This window comes from Simochromis diagramma, unplaced genomic scaffold, assembly GCF_900408965.1.
Source record: "Simochromis diagramma unplaced genomic scaffold, fSimDia1.1 OVJJ01000367.1, whole genome shotgun sequence".
Taxonomy (NCBI): domain Eukaryota; kingdom Metazoa; phylum Chordata; class Actinopteri; order Cichliformes; family Cichlidae; genus Simochromis; species Simochromis diagramma.
In genome coordinates this window covers 463078-476267 of record NW_024387288.1, presented here as the reverse complement: position 1 = coordinate 476267, position 13190 = coordinate 463078, and the positions used below count along the sequence as shown (strand labels likewise).

The 13190-nt window shown below is 46.3% G+C and overlaps 1 protein-coding gene across 1 annotated transcript in view; it reads right to left on the bottom strand.

The window, feature by feature from the left end:
* Positions 1 to 12822, bottom strand: part of LOC120716332 (receptor-type tyrosine-protein phosphatase mu-like) — an 87505-nt gene extending 74683 nt beyond the window's left edge. Inside the window, exons 1-6 of the mRNA XM_040003833.1 lie at positions 9776 to 12822; positions 9548 to 9701; positions 8496 to 8671; positions 8219 to 8328; positions 7929 to 8130; positions 7240 to 7342 (exon numbers count right to left, since the gene is read on the bottom strand). Of these exons, the coding sequence (XP_039859767.1) occupies positions 7240 to 7342; positions 7929 to 8130; positions 8219 to 8328; positions 8496 to 8671; positions 9548 to 9696 (740 nt within the window). The 5' untranslated portion in view covers positions 9697 to 9701; positions 9776 to 12822. The remainder of the gene's footprint in view (positions 1 to 7239; positions 7343 to 7928; positions 8131 to 8218; positions 8329 to 8495; positions 8672 to 9547; positions 9702 to 9775) is intronic.
* Between the last annotated feature and the right edge of the window lie 368 nt (positions 12823 to 13190).

Here is a 13190-nt window from a genome sequence, read left to right as displayed (position 1 = left end):
AAACTCTCCACGAGAGAAATGATCAACTTTATTAAAACACCACAACAACTGACTTTCAGAAAACTCGACATAAACTGTTTTAGTTCTAACTGAACACAGCACACTGAGTTTCTATCAGTGTTTGTACTCTGGAAACAACAGTTGTGCTCTTCACAGGAGTCTCACACACACACACACACACACACACACACACACACACACACACACACACACACACACACACAGGTCTGTGAAAACACGTCAAGAACTATACCACCTCTATTAAGTTACATTATACATGCTTCCCTTAGGCAGTATCATCAGAAGACAGCATACATTTTCACTGCTATGCAGATGACACCCAGCTCTATCTGTCCATGAATCCAGGTCTTTATGTCTTAAAGACATAAAGCCTTTCTGCTTCTTAATTCAGATCAAACTGAGGTTATTGTACTCGGCCCTGAAAATCTTAGAAATATGGTATCTAACGTCTTGATGCAGGCTCAATCATCCAGATAAGTAAATCTCCAAAAGTTGATTCTGTTCATCTGGACGTAGCGTTTTCAGTGAGAGAAACGTTTCGTCATCATCCAAGTGGCTTCTTCAGTCTCAGCTGACTGCAGGTTTCAATCTTATAAACAGTACATGTGCATAATGACTGAAACCAGCCCACTGAAGGAACAATGAAAATACATAAACAGGGTGCAACTTTAAGACCGATTGTCTGTATGAACAACTCGGTCACCTATAACATCTCCAAGTTTCTGGCTTCGATCCTCAACCCGCTGGTGGGCAGCTCTGAACACCACATCCAGAACACCCTGGATTTTGTTGAGAAGGTGAGAGATGTCATCATGGAGGCAGATGAAACCATGGTCTCGTACAACGGTACATCTCTCTTCATTTGCATCCCAGTCACAGAAGTGTTGGAGGTAGTTCATAAGAGATCACAGGATGACCCCAACCTCAGCAGCAGGTCCTGCTGCTGAGGTTGGGGTTGGGGTTGCTGCTGAGAGTGGTCCACTTTCAGCATCGACCAAGTGTGTTTGAACTGTGTCTTCATTCCACCTACTTCACATACAAGGGTCAGTTCTACAGGCAGAGACATGGGTGTGCCATGGGCTCCCCAGTTTCACCCATCGTGGCCAATTTGTACATGAAAGAAGTGGAAAAGAGGGCTTTGCTATCCTACCTTGGAACACCACCAAGCCATTGGTTCAGATATGTGGATGACACCTGGGTGAAAATCAAATCTCAGGACGTGCCACAATTCATGGGTCACATTAACTCAGTGGACCGACACATCAAATTCACCAGGGAGGATATGAAAAGTGGCAGGTTAGCCTTCTTAGACTGTGAGCTTTCCATCAGTAATGGGGGACATCTAAAAGCTGACATGTACCGTAAACCTACACATGCGGATCAGTATCTAAGGTTTGACTCTCATCATCCACTGGAGCACAAACTGGGTGTCATCAAGAAGCTACAACACAGAGCGAACACCATCCCCACTGACACAGCAGCCAGGGCGGCAGAAGAACATCAAGAAGGCCCTGAGTAAATGTGGTTATCCCAGCTGGACTTTTGTCAAAGCTGGAAAGGCTCCTAAAGAAAGCTATTCCCCAACTCTCTGTGAATGGTCCTCATGGACATTGATCAGTGGTTGTTGATCAATGGTCATGAGAATTTGCATAATTATGATTAAGGAACCGACCTCCCAGCCCATTGTTCCCTCAGTGGGCTGGTTTCAGTCATTATTTAAATGTACTATTTACAAGATTGGGGAAACCTGCAGTCAGCTGAGACTGAAGATGTCACCTGATGATGATGAAACGTTTCTCCCACAAAACGCTACGTCCAGATGAACAGAATCAACTTTTGGAAATATGGTATCTAAGCAGACTCTTACTCTGGATGGCATTACCTTGGCCTCCAGTAACACTGTGAGGAACCTTGGAGTCATTTTTGACCAGGACATGTCCTTCAATGCACATATTAAACAAATATGTAAGACTGCGTTCTTCCATTTGTGCAACATCTCTAAAGTTAGAAATATCCTGTCTCAGAGTGACGCTGAAAAACTAGTTCATGCATTTATTACTTCCAGGCTGGACGACTGTAATTCATTATTATCAGGATGTCCAAAAAACTCCCTGAAAAGCCTTCAGCTAATCCAAAATGCTGCAGCAAGAGTCCTGACAGGGACTAGAAAGAGAGAGCAGATTTCTCCTGTTTTGGCTTCCTGTTAAATCCAGAATTCAAAATCCTGCTCCTCACATACAAGGTCTTAAATAATCAGGCCCCATCTTATCTTAATGACCTTGTAGTACCATATCACCCTATTAGAGCACTTCGCTCTCGCTCTGCAGGCCTACTTGTTGTTCCTGGAGTATTTAAAAGTAGAATGGGAGACAGAGCCTTCAGTTTTCAGGCCCCTCTTCTGTGGAACCAGCTTCCAGTTTGGATTCAGGAGACAGACACTATCTCTACTTTCAAGATTAGGCTTCAAACTTTCCTTTTTGCTAAAGCATATAGTTAGGGCTGGAGCAGGTGACCCTGAATCCTCCCTTAGTTATGCTGCAATAGGTGTAGGCTACTGGAGGATTCCCATGATGCACTGGGTGTTTCTTCTTTCTTCTCACTTATTAATCCCCAGCTCTCTTCCACAGCATGTCTTTAGATATGTCCCAATTCCTCGGCCGCATCATTTGGAGGCCGCATTTGAAGGCCGATTACGTCACAACCAGGAAATGAAGGGTGCTCCAAATGCGTCCTTTATTTCCCCAGATTTGAAGGATGGGTCGGGTGTATTGTTCGTGGTCCACCATATCCCAGAATTCCTAGCGCGGCCCCGCCAATTCCAGTTTCCAAATATGGCAGAAGCAACTTACTCTTATTACTCTTTGAAATACTTTATTAATTCAATTATTATTTATAATATTTGTATAATAATATAAAATACTTTTCAAATGCGGCAATGGAGTATATCTGCTCGGTTTATCAAGACATCACATATTTGTAAAAGTGCTCTGATGTGTTTGGAGACGTCTGTTACCCACCAGCTCGATAGCTAGCCGGGAGCTCGAGGGTCACTGAAGCCGGCGAGTGCAGCGGACTCCCGGCACATCATTTCAGATCCCCATGGTCTTCACTACTTAGGTTAAACATGATATATAAGTCACTATGATAACTTATAAATGTAAATTTTTGGCTTTTTTCAATGTTTCATTTGTTCCTGAGTAAATCGGTTTGGCTGAGATTAAAGTTTTAGTTTTCACACAGTTGAATAAACGTCAACCTGATTAAACAGAAGTGTGAGATGGTCGAGAGTTTACTCCTGTTATATTTATAGTGTCCTGTTATATTTTAAATAACAAGGAGCAGACAGCCGAGTTTATTAAACTCCACCGAGACAGCGGTGACGCAAAACTGAAGGCTCGACCGTCCAATTTCACAGCCAATTTCACCGGCCTTCAGAGAACCCGGCCTATGTGGGCCGGGTCCTCTGAAGGCTGGCTTAGGAATTGGGACATGTCTTTATCCTGTTTGCAGATGGCCCCGCCCCTCCCTGAGCCCGGTTTTGAGGTTTCTTCCAGTTAAGTTTTTCCTCCTTACTGTCACCAAATGCTTGCTCAAAGGTCAACGTCTGATTGTTAGTGTTTTCTCTGTATAACAGGATCTTTCATTGGGACAACTGCTGTGATTTGTTGCTGTATAAATAAAATTGAACTGAACTGAAGTGAAAGTATTGTGACTCTAGAGTAAACTTTCTTTTCCAGCAGAAGAGCCTGTATGTGGTTTACACACACACTGGGCTGCACCTGAATGCAGCACGGTTAGTTTTTAAGACGGCGTGTGTCCCTAGGGACGCTGGAAACAATAGTTGTGTTTTTCATAGGAGTCCAGTTCAGGACAGAAGTCATATATCAACACACACACACACACAGTTTCTGACACACATCTGAAGGTGTGGAGGGTGAAACTGCAGTGTTGTCACATTTCCTGCTGGACAGGAAACTAATGGAGGACAGGAAGGCGCACAGACACAAACACACTGTTTTTAATTCGCCTCTGAAAGGAAGAGAAGAAGAACAAATTGGATCATTTCTGCCTCGTTCTTTCAGTTCTCCTCCCCCCCACATCTGTCTCTTTCTTTATGTCCTTTCTTCTCCTCTCTGTCGTTGACGTTCCATCTCCAATCACATTTCTCCACGCTCGAGTCGCAGGACTTGTTGTGTGTGTGTGTGAGACAGTAATCTGATTACAGCTGCAGGTCGCCGCCGGCAACACCTTTTGTCCTGTGATGCGCGTATCCTACATACGTGTGTGTTTGAATCTGTGTGTGTGTGCCTGAAGGCCAACACACACTCTGGTGTCAGAGACAAAGTTAAATATAAACACGCAGACCTTAAATCGTATCTCGGAGCAGCATCTGTTCAATCTGATGGATTTCACATCAGACATCATGTCGATTAACACAGCGCAAATCACACACACACACGCCTCGCCCCTACACAAAAGGAAAAACAGATCTCGCTTCAGCTGAAAAGATCCATTTTCCTCCTTTCAGCTTCCTCTTTCTTCGCCCCCACTCAAACACAAGAGTCACGTTCGAGTGACTGATCTGCAGCGTTCGCAGCGCTCTCTCGCTGCTTGCACAGAAAACACGGCCACTCGCTGAAGTGGCGACGAGCATGTGCAGGTGCTTCCGTGAGATTCTTTTCAGACATCTAGCAAACCAAAGAAAGCTGAAGTGGAGCTGGAACTGCTCTTGCTGAGCAAACGCAGGCAGGAATAAACAGCTGACATACACCTCCAACAGCTTCACTGGGTTTCATCCACCCAGTCGTCACACAGCAGTGGCAGCACGGTTGCCTCACAGTTTAATTCCACCATCAGGTCTTTCTGTGTGGAGTTTGCACGTTCCTCCTGTGTTTGCGTGGGTTCTCTCCCAGTCGTTGTCTGTCTCTATGTGCTAGCCCTGCGACAGACGGGGGCCTGTCCAGGTCCTACCCTGGGGCTGAATAGGCTCCCGTCGCGCTCCTACATGGAGGGTTGGTGACGTCGGGCTGCTGTCTGGTGGTTAGCTACAGAGGTGGGGTGAGGTTAAACTGTTCTCACTTAATGCTGAGGGTTCCTGATGGGTGGAGAGAAACGCCGTCATATGGACCAAACTCCATCCAAAGAAGGTCTGAGAGGATACACTCACAGCTCGAAACCGACATTCATGTTTGGATGACTTCAAATCGCAACAACAGTCGCTTTGTAGTGTAAGGAAGACCCTACACTGATCCTCGGCTTCATGGCTCAGATATGTGGAGTCAGCAAGCGTACGAGCTGCACTTACACTAACTGCAGAACCAAAAGCCACGCCCACTGCCAAAGCCTACTCCACGCTCGTTAACACAAGCAGTACATCAGTAGATACGCACAAGCGTCGAGGCCACCAGCTACCCAGCATGCAACACTTTGTGTGTCTCTGCACGCGGGGCTGCTGCAGTATCACGGAAAGACTCACTGTGATTATTTCACAATGACACTTTTGTGTTTTTCATCTTTTTTTTAGCAAATTATTCAGAATTAAAATGAGTAAAAATCATTATTTATACAGCACCAAATCACAACAGCAGTCGCCTCGAGGCGCTTTATATTGTACAGTAGATCGTACAATAATAGATACAGAGAAAAACCCAACAATCATATGACCCCCTATGAGCAAGCACTTTGGCGACAGTGGGAAGGAAAAACTCCCTTTTAACAGGAAGAAACCTCCGGCAGAACCAGGCTCAGGGAGGGGCGGGGCCATCTGCTGTGATTGGTTGCGGTGAGAGAAGGAAGACAGGATAAAGACATGCTGTGGAAGAGAGACAGAGGTTAATAACAGATATGATTCAATGCAGAGAGGTCTGTTAAAACACAGTGTCCTCATTATCATAGAGACTCCGTGAGGTGAGATCTCGCGTGGAGTTCCACACTGAGCGAAATGAGCAGTTATTTCATGGTTCTTCCATTTGCGAGTTATCGCACCACCTATTGTCATCTTTGTCCTGTCATCTGTAGCCCATTCCAGCCTTGTGTAGGTCCAGTCTCGTCCCTGACATCCTTGGAAAGCTGTTTGGTCTTGGTCATGGTGCAGAGTTTGAATCTGGACATACTGATTGCTTCTATGGACAGCTGTCTTTCATACAGCTAACGAGTTGAGAAGGCTCCCGGTGTCAGCTCCTTACCTGTATGAAACACACCTGGGAGCCAGAAATCTGCTGATTGATGGGCACAGTCTCTATGGAGATAGGTTTTTGGGGGGGTAGCAGGAGGAGAGAAGCTGCAGAGAGGCGTGTAAGACTGCAGCTCTGCTTCCTGGTCCCAACTCTGGATAGTCATATTTTGGGGGGTTTAATAAATTTGTCCATATTTCTAGAAATGAGAGCTGCTCCATCCAAAGTGGGATGGATGCCATCTCTCCTAACAAGACCAGGTTTCCTCCAGAAGGTTTGCCAATTATCTATGAAGCCCACATCGTTTCTGGGACACCACTCAGACAGCCAGCAATTTAAGGAGAACACGCGGCTAAACATGTCTCTCCTGGTCTGATTGGGGAGGGGACCAGAGAAAACTACAGAGTCCCACATCGTTTTGGCAAAGTTACACACCGATTCGATATTGATTTTAGTGACCTCCGATTGGTGTAACCGGGTGTCATTAGATTAAGCAAATATACCTGCCAGTCTCTCCATTACAGCTCACCTTAGTGTCTCCACCTTCAGGTCACTGCTCTTGGCCTGTGGTCATGTGACAAGCAGGTGTTCATTATCAGCGGCAGAGCCTTCCTGTCTGAGACGCCGTCTCACACACTGCTTCCTGTCTGTTTGTAGTGTGTGTGTGAGACTGACACATTAGCTGATAATCCCTGGGTAATCCTCTGTGTTAGAAGTGGGCTCTGATTAGCCCCGCCCGCTGATTGTTAATTAACCAAATCCCTCGCTAAAGCCCGATGACAGAGCCCACTCAGCTGTTGACATGACGACTGTTACTGCAGATACCGCCTCCCTCTGGGCAGCAGTGAGTGTGTGTGTGTGAGACAGTGAGTGTTTTTTAATTTCAGGACAAGTCTTAATTTCCTGTTAGTGATGTGAGCAGTTTGTCGCCTGACTTCCTGCTTCAGAGCGGTACACGTCGGCGCTTTAATCTTTAACAGCAACGTCATGAAATGTTCATGGAGTGGGAGATTGATGCTGCTGAATATTTGAACAGGTACGTTACCTGACCGGGGCCCCACGGCTCTGAGCGGGCTTCAGCAGGACGGTGACGGTGGAGTCGGTCTGATTCAGAGGAGACTCCTGATCGTACGCCGGCATCAGAGGAGCTGAAGAGGAGGAGGAGTTACAACATGTTCAGCTCATTCCCTCCTGATTTACCTTCACACTGAAGCAAAGAGTGGAAATGACTCAAAGGCCTGGCGAGGAGCAGAACCACACCCGAGCGCACAGGACACAGTGGAATCAGCTGATTCCTTCTAGCTCGACTGTTTGTGTCGGGAAAACCCGAGTCCGGTCTGCCTGTTTACTCTCACCCGCCTGAACACTGTGACTGAAAGCTCCGTGGGATTAAACACACGACTGGCTTTTCAAAATAAAATGTCAGTAAGAGCCAGTGAGAAGCACTATTGAGTTAACCCTTTCTCACCCAGCCCAACTTGTTTTGTAGTTTTGGCTGTAAAATGACATCTTTCAGGAAACATTTGAATTTTCTCTCTACTCCAGAGTTATGGTCATGTGACGCATGTGTGGTAAAATCTAGGCAGAGCATATTTCTCTGTCCATGTTGAGACAGCAGAAACTTGTGAACGCTTTGTGCTACTGTGATACATAAAATAAGCTCACCTTGTCTTCCTTCATTGCAGTCATTTAAAGTAAAAACAACAATCTGAGCTCTTAGTTTGACAGTCCTACCTGAGATCTTGGTGGTAAACTGGGTGATAACAGGGGGCCCAAAGCCTTTAACAGTGGAGGCTCTTATTGTGAAGGAGTAGGTGGAGCCTGGGTAGAGGCCGGTGAACATGTGGCTTGTCTCATTGGCCGGTTTCAACACCCTGCCGCTCTGATTGGACAGGTCAAACTCCGTGTCGAAGGAGCTCAAGGCTTTGTAGGATATCTGGGGAGAAGACAGACATCGGGACCCAGATGACTCATGGGGTCTGACTGGGAGACTGCAAAGCCTGCTGGGAGTTGTATGCATTTACCTCATACTGCCGGATCAAGCCGTAGGTCTGCAGCGGTTCCCTCCAGCTCAGGCTGATCTGCTGCTCGTAGCTGCTGCCGAGGATCGAGTCCACGGGGACTGCCCCGGGAACTGAAACCAAAATGTCACCATAGGTTACCATCGGAGGACAAAGCAGTAGACTCTACTGTGTTTCTACTGTGAAACTGTTGTGACTCTACTGTGATTCTCCTTTGATTCTACTATATCTCTACTGTGACTCTGCTGTGATTCCACTGTGACTCAAGGGAGAGTTTTACCATCCTCGTCTGTCAGCACTAGAAGCTCCTCGCTCTCCTTGCGTCCTTCGGGGTTGCTCAGGATGAGTCTCAGGCTGACGTTGGTGAAGGGTGGAAGGTTGCGTACGGTGTGCTTCGGCATGGTGCTCCTTGTGTCATACACCTCCTCCTCCCGCACCTCCTCCTTCGCTGGCTCCCTGCAGGAGAAACAGCAGGTGCTTGGAAAGAAAGCAGCTAGACTTTAAGTTTCATCTGAGAAGCTTCTTCAGTTCTAAACCAAATAGTTGAGTGGTATTCATCTATTTATCAAGTTGTCCCTTATGAGGGACCCACTACTGATCATGTGACTCATCACATTAGCCAGTGGGTGAAAAAAGGCGTGGGTCATTATCAGCAGAGGTTTCAGGTGAACCCACTGTGAGATCTAGCCCCACTCCATCATGTGACTTATTAAGATCAACGGCCCAGGATGTGAGTGGGTGTTTAGGCATCTGGGAAGGATTGTAGATGGCAGACATTTGTGTCGTAAGCCCCGCCCTCTGTTCACAGTGGACATAGATGCTTCTTTCACTCGTCTCTCAAACCATCTGTCTTGTCTGTCCAACATGTGGACACCGGCATACTCGAAAGAGTGACCTTTGGTAACACCTGACACCTCAGCTGATAATGACCCACACCTTGGCTCATGTGGTGAGTCACATGATCAATAGAGGTTCAATGACCCTAATAAGGGACACCCCCACTAGGGTTTAAATACCTGGGACTCTCCACCATTTGGTTTAGAACTGAAGAAGCTTCTCGGATGAAATGAAACTTAAAGAAGTACAGTTTCCTTCTTTCCTAGCACCTCAGAGCCCCTCCTACCTTCACCTGTTCACCACGCCCTCCATCCAGCTGTGGTCCAACTCTCTATCTCTAATTTCTGCTGGACCCTCCTTCTCTTTTTGTATGATTACTCTCTTCTGCCAATCATTGGCCCCTCCCTCTCACTTCATTTGGTTCATTACTATCTCTACCATTGGGACCTCCCTCTCTTCACCTGTTGGCCCCTCCCTCTTGCTTCCTGTGTGTACCTGCTCAGGGCCCCTGCAGGTCTGTAGCGGTACTGCACAGTCAGGTTGTAGCTGTAGCAGCGTGTCACGTTGTATCCGAATGGTTCCCAGCGAACCGCCACCTGTTTGGACTGGATGTCAACGACTTCAAGACGCCGCGGGCCGTTCATCGGATCTGAAACCAACACGGAGACCACACAAACAGGAACATGTGATGAGGATAATGAATTGAGACACACCTGTGCTCACCTGTAGCCCTTCTTATCCTCTCCACAATGATGAAAGTAAACTGAAGCTCCTGCCCTGTTGCTGCTGTTCTTAACTTCTGATGGATGTAAACATGTTTTCTTTGACGGAGGATTCGGGTGTTTGTCCTTAAACTGCAGGAAGCAGTGTGAACGTCACGTTGTCACGTCTCTAAAATCCTCTATGTGTGTAAAGTGAAAACAGAGCTGGCAAAGGGCTCAGCTCCGCTCTGCTGCCAACTGTCGCCAAACCGGCGCCTCGCTCTGGGGTCATTCGGTGCTCAGCCAATCAGAGTTGCTAGGACCTGACCAGGTGACCTCCATCTGAGTTTCTTCATCGCTCAGCATTTTTATCGGCACGCCTCGTCTCCATCGGCTGACCTTCCTGTTGGTGTTAATGACTGAAGCAGCATGTGTACGTGTTGTATGACTGATAATCAAATGCAACAGAACAGCTCACTGCATGCACACCAAATCACAAACATAACTATGCTTCTTACCAAAGCACGACTGCAAATTCTGACATGCATCTACATGTCCGTAGGAAAAACACCTCGTTACAGTCTGCTTCACTTATATCTGGGCTTTGCTTTTCCTCACTTCTAATATGAAGTAATCCAGCCAGTGAGACGATGTGAGGAAAATAAGGTGTGCCATCTCTTCCTCAAACCTCTGTTTGTTTCTTTTTGTTGTCCATCACACACGTCCATCTGTTTTCTTACGGACATGCTGATGGATGTTAGGACTCCCAGTTATGCTTCGGTAAGAAACAGTTATGTTTGTGGTGTGAATATTTCGAGCTGTTGAAAGAAAGATGATTACACTGCATAAAATAGCTGACACTCAGCACATTCGACCAGACGAGGAAAAATCCAGCCGGTTGGTCTGGTGACTCAAACCGGCTCTCCTCCTCCTCCACAGTCCTCGTTTATAAGGTGCTTTACAAACATCAACATCACAGCTAACAGCTGGATTTTACCGTTTCAGTGCAGCTAGCCAAACAGTGAACAGCCACTTCCTGCCACAGACACAGACAGTAAAGTGGACAGTCTGTCCTGGTTCAACATGAACTCACTGCTGCAGCACTAAAGTGATCCCCTCACACTCATGTTTAGTTTAAGTGCCCTTAATTTCCTCTGAGGTATCCATCCTGTCAGTAGTTAGCTAACATAAAGTAATGCGAGTCTGTTAGCACCAACCAACCAATCACATGACGTGACATCCCATACTGACAGAAGATGGCGCTGAACACGACCCGACATCACAGACAGACTTAGGTCCAGGCTCAGTGAGGTATATTAGCCTTTATGTGTAAAGAGTTTCATTTCCACGTTAATGAGTGAAATTCTGGGATTTTATCAGCAGGTATCTGTGCCTGTGTGATGCTCCCCTACAATATGATGATCAGCTGATAATTCAGCACTCCACACAAACATGGAAACAGAAACAGATGATTAGCAGGGATTGTGTTTCCCAGTCACCCTGCATGTTTCCTGTTTATCACGTGTGTCTCCAAACAGGCAGAAACATATAAAACCAGTGGCTGTTAACTAAACCCGAACCTTGCAGCATCACCAACATCCAGCTGGATAGAAGCCTGAGGAGTGGACCAATGGGTATCCAGCACTGCAGACTCCACCCTGACGCTTCACTGAGGACGGAAACAGACTTCAACTCAAACTTTATTAACACACAGCATGAACACAGATGGAACCATCTGGGAACCATTACAGCCCGTCCAGTCTGGGCTCCTCAGAGCCACACAGAGCCCCCCCCTCCCCCCTCTGAGCCTCCAGCAGAGATTTTAACCAACACTGGAAAAAACCCGAGCTCCCTCTGAGACACAGAGAGGGAGATTAAAGGAGGCTTCGAATTGAGCGCGCTCACACGCATTCACATGCACATACACATACACGCACGCGCGCGCGCGCACACACACACACACACACACACACACACACACACACACACACACACACACACACACACACAGTCTTTCTAGTGGCCAATCTAAGTGCTTTATTTCAAGATGACAGACAGCGATCCACTCAGAGGGGGAATGATAGATGAGAGCAGGAAAGAGCAATTTCTCCTGACAAACCCCTGTGTGTGTGTGTGTGTGTGTGTGTGTGTGTGTGTGTGTGTGTGTGTGTGTGTGTGTGTGTTTTCAGGTATTTTCTGCAGCTGGTGAACAATACCTTTCCTGTTCTTTGTTGTCGTTTGTGGTTGTGTGTGTGTGTGTGTGTGTGTGTGTGTGTGTGGGGCACAATAACAGGAAAGAAGTTTTCTGTGCAGCCGCAATCGACCACACACACACACACACATACACACACACTGCAGGCTTTTAGCTGAACACAATAGAGGCACTTGTGAGTTTCTGCACCTCGATTGTTGCTCTGAAAGAGAGATGTCGACTTAAATGCTCTGTCTGCAGGGAACACACACACTCACACAGCGACATCGCTACGGCAACAATGTGGGTCGGGGGTCAAGGGAAGGAGGGGGGGGGCATTGAGGTGGATCCCATTACCCATAATCCCCGAGGGGAGAGTGAACGCTATCACATAAAATCCTCCCATTCCCCTCTGATCAAACCTGTGTGTGTGTTTGTGTGTGTGGTCGTCATGGTTTCCATCCCATCATTTTTTGGGCTGACATTTAAATCTAACTTGGAGCCAGTGCACCCAGTCGCTGACATCACCAGGTAGTTTTCCACAACATGGCAAAAACTACAAATGACAACCGTCAGGAACTACAGAGCGCCATGTTCACAGCATTCACTGATTACACCAGTGTGTATTCAGATTACTGATTACACCAGTGTGTACTCAGATTACTGATGTTAGGTCAGACTGTGACAGTAAGGTGAACCTTTTGCGAGGTCAGACACCTGCAAAGGTAAGATGCTAACACCAACCTCCAGACTCAGAGTGAGCTCAGGGAACGGAGATAACCAGCCAATCAATCAATCAGGACAGTAATCAATATATCTGTTTTTATCTTCTTCAGGTTTATTTTCTTTTAAAGGAAAATTAGATATTAGTAATAGCAAAAAAAAAAAAATTATGTTATATTGTTATATTATTCTATATTAAATTATTTATTTATTATTTAATATTTCAGTTTTCTGGGTCTTTGGAACTCAGAAACCAAATGAATTAGAAGCTGTGGTTATGGACAATTTCTTTTAAGATTTATAGACTAAATGTTGAAGTGCTAAATCTGATCAGAAACTTTCTGCCTAATCAATATTGAAGACGATGAAATGACCTGGCTGACTTTATCAAAGTAAAGCTGCCTTCCCTCCTGGGTCCGGTGTAAAGAGCTGCTTTTCTTTTTTTCTTATTCTTTTTTTCTATTTTCTTATTTGGACTCTGCTTGTAAATCTGTCCTCGACGTAGGCTCCTTGGCTAACTGAT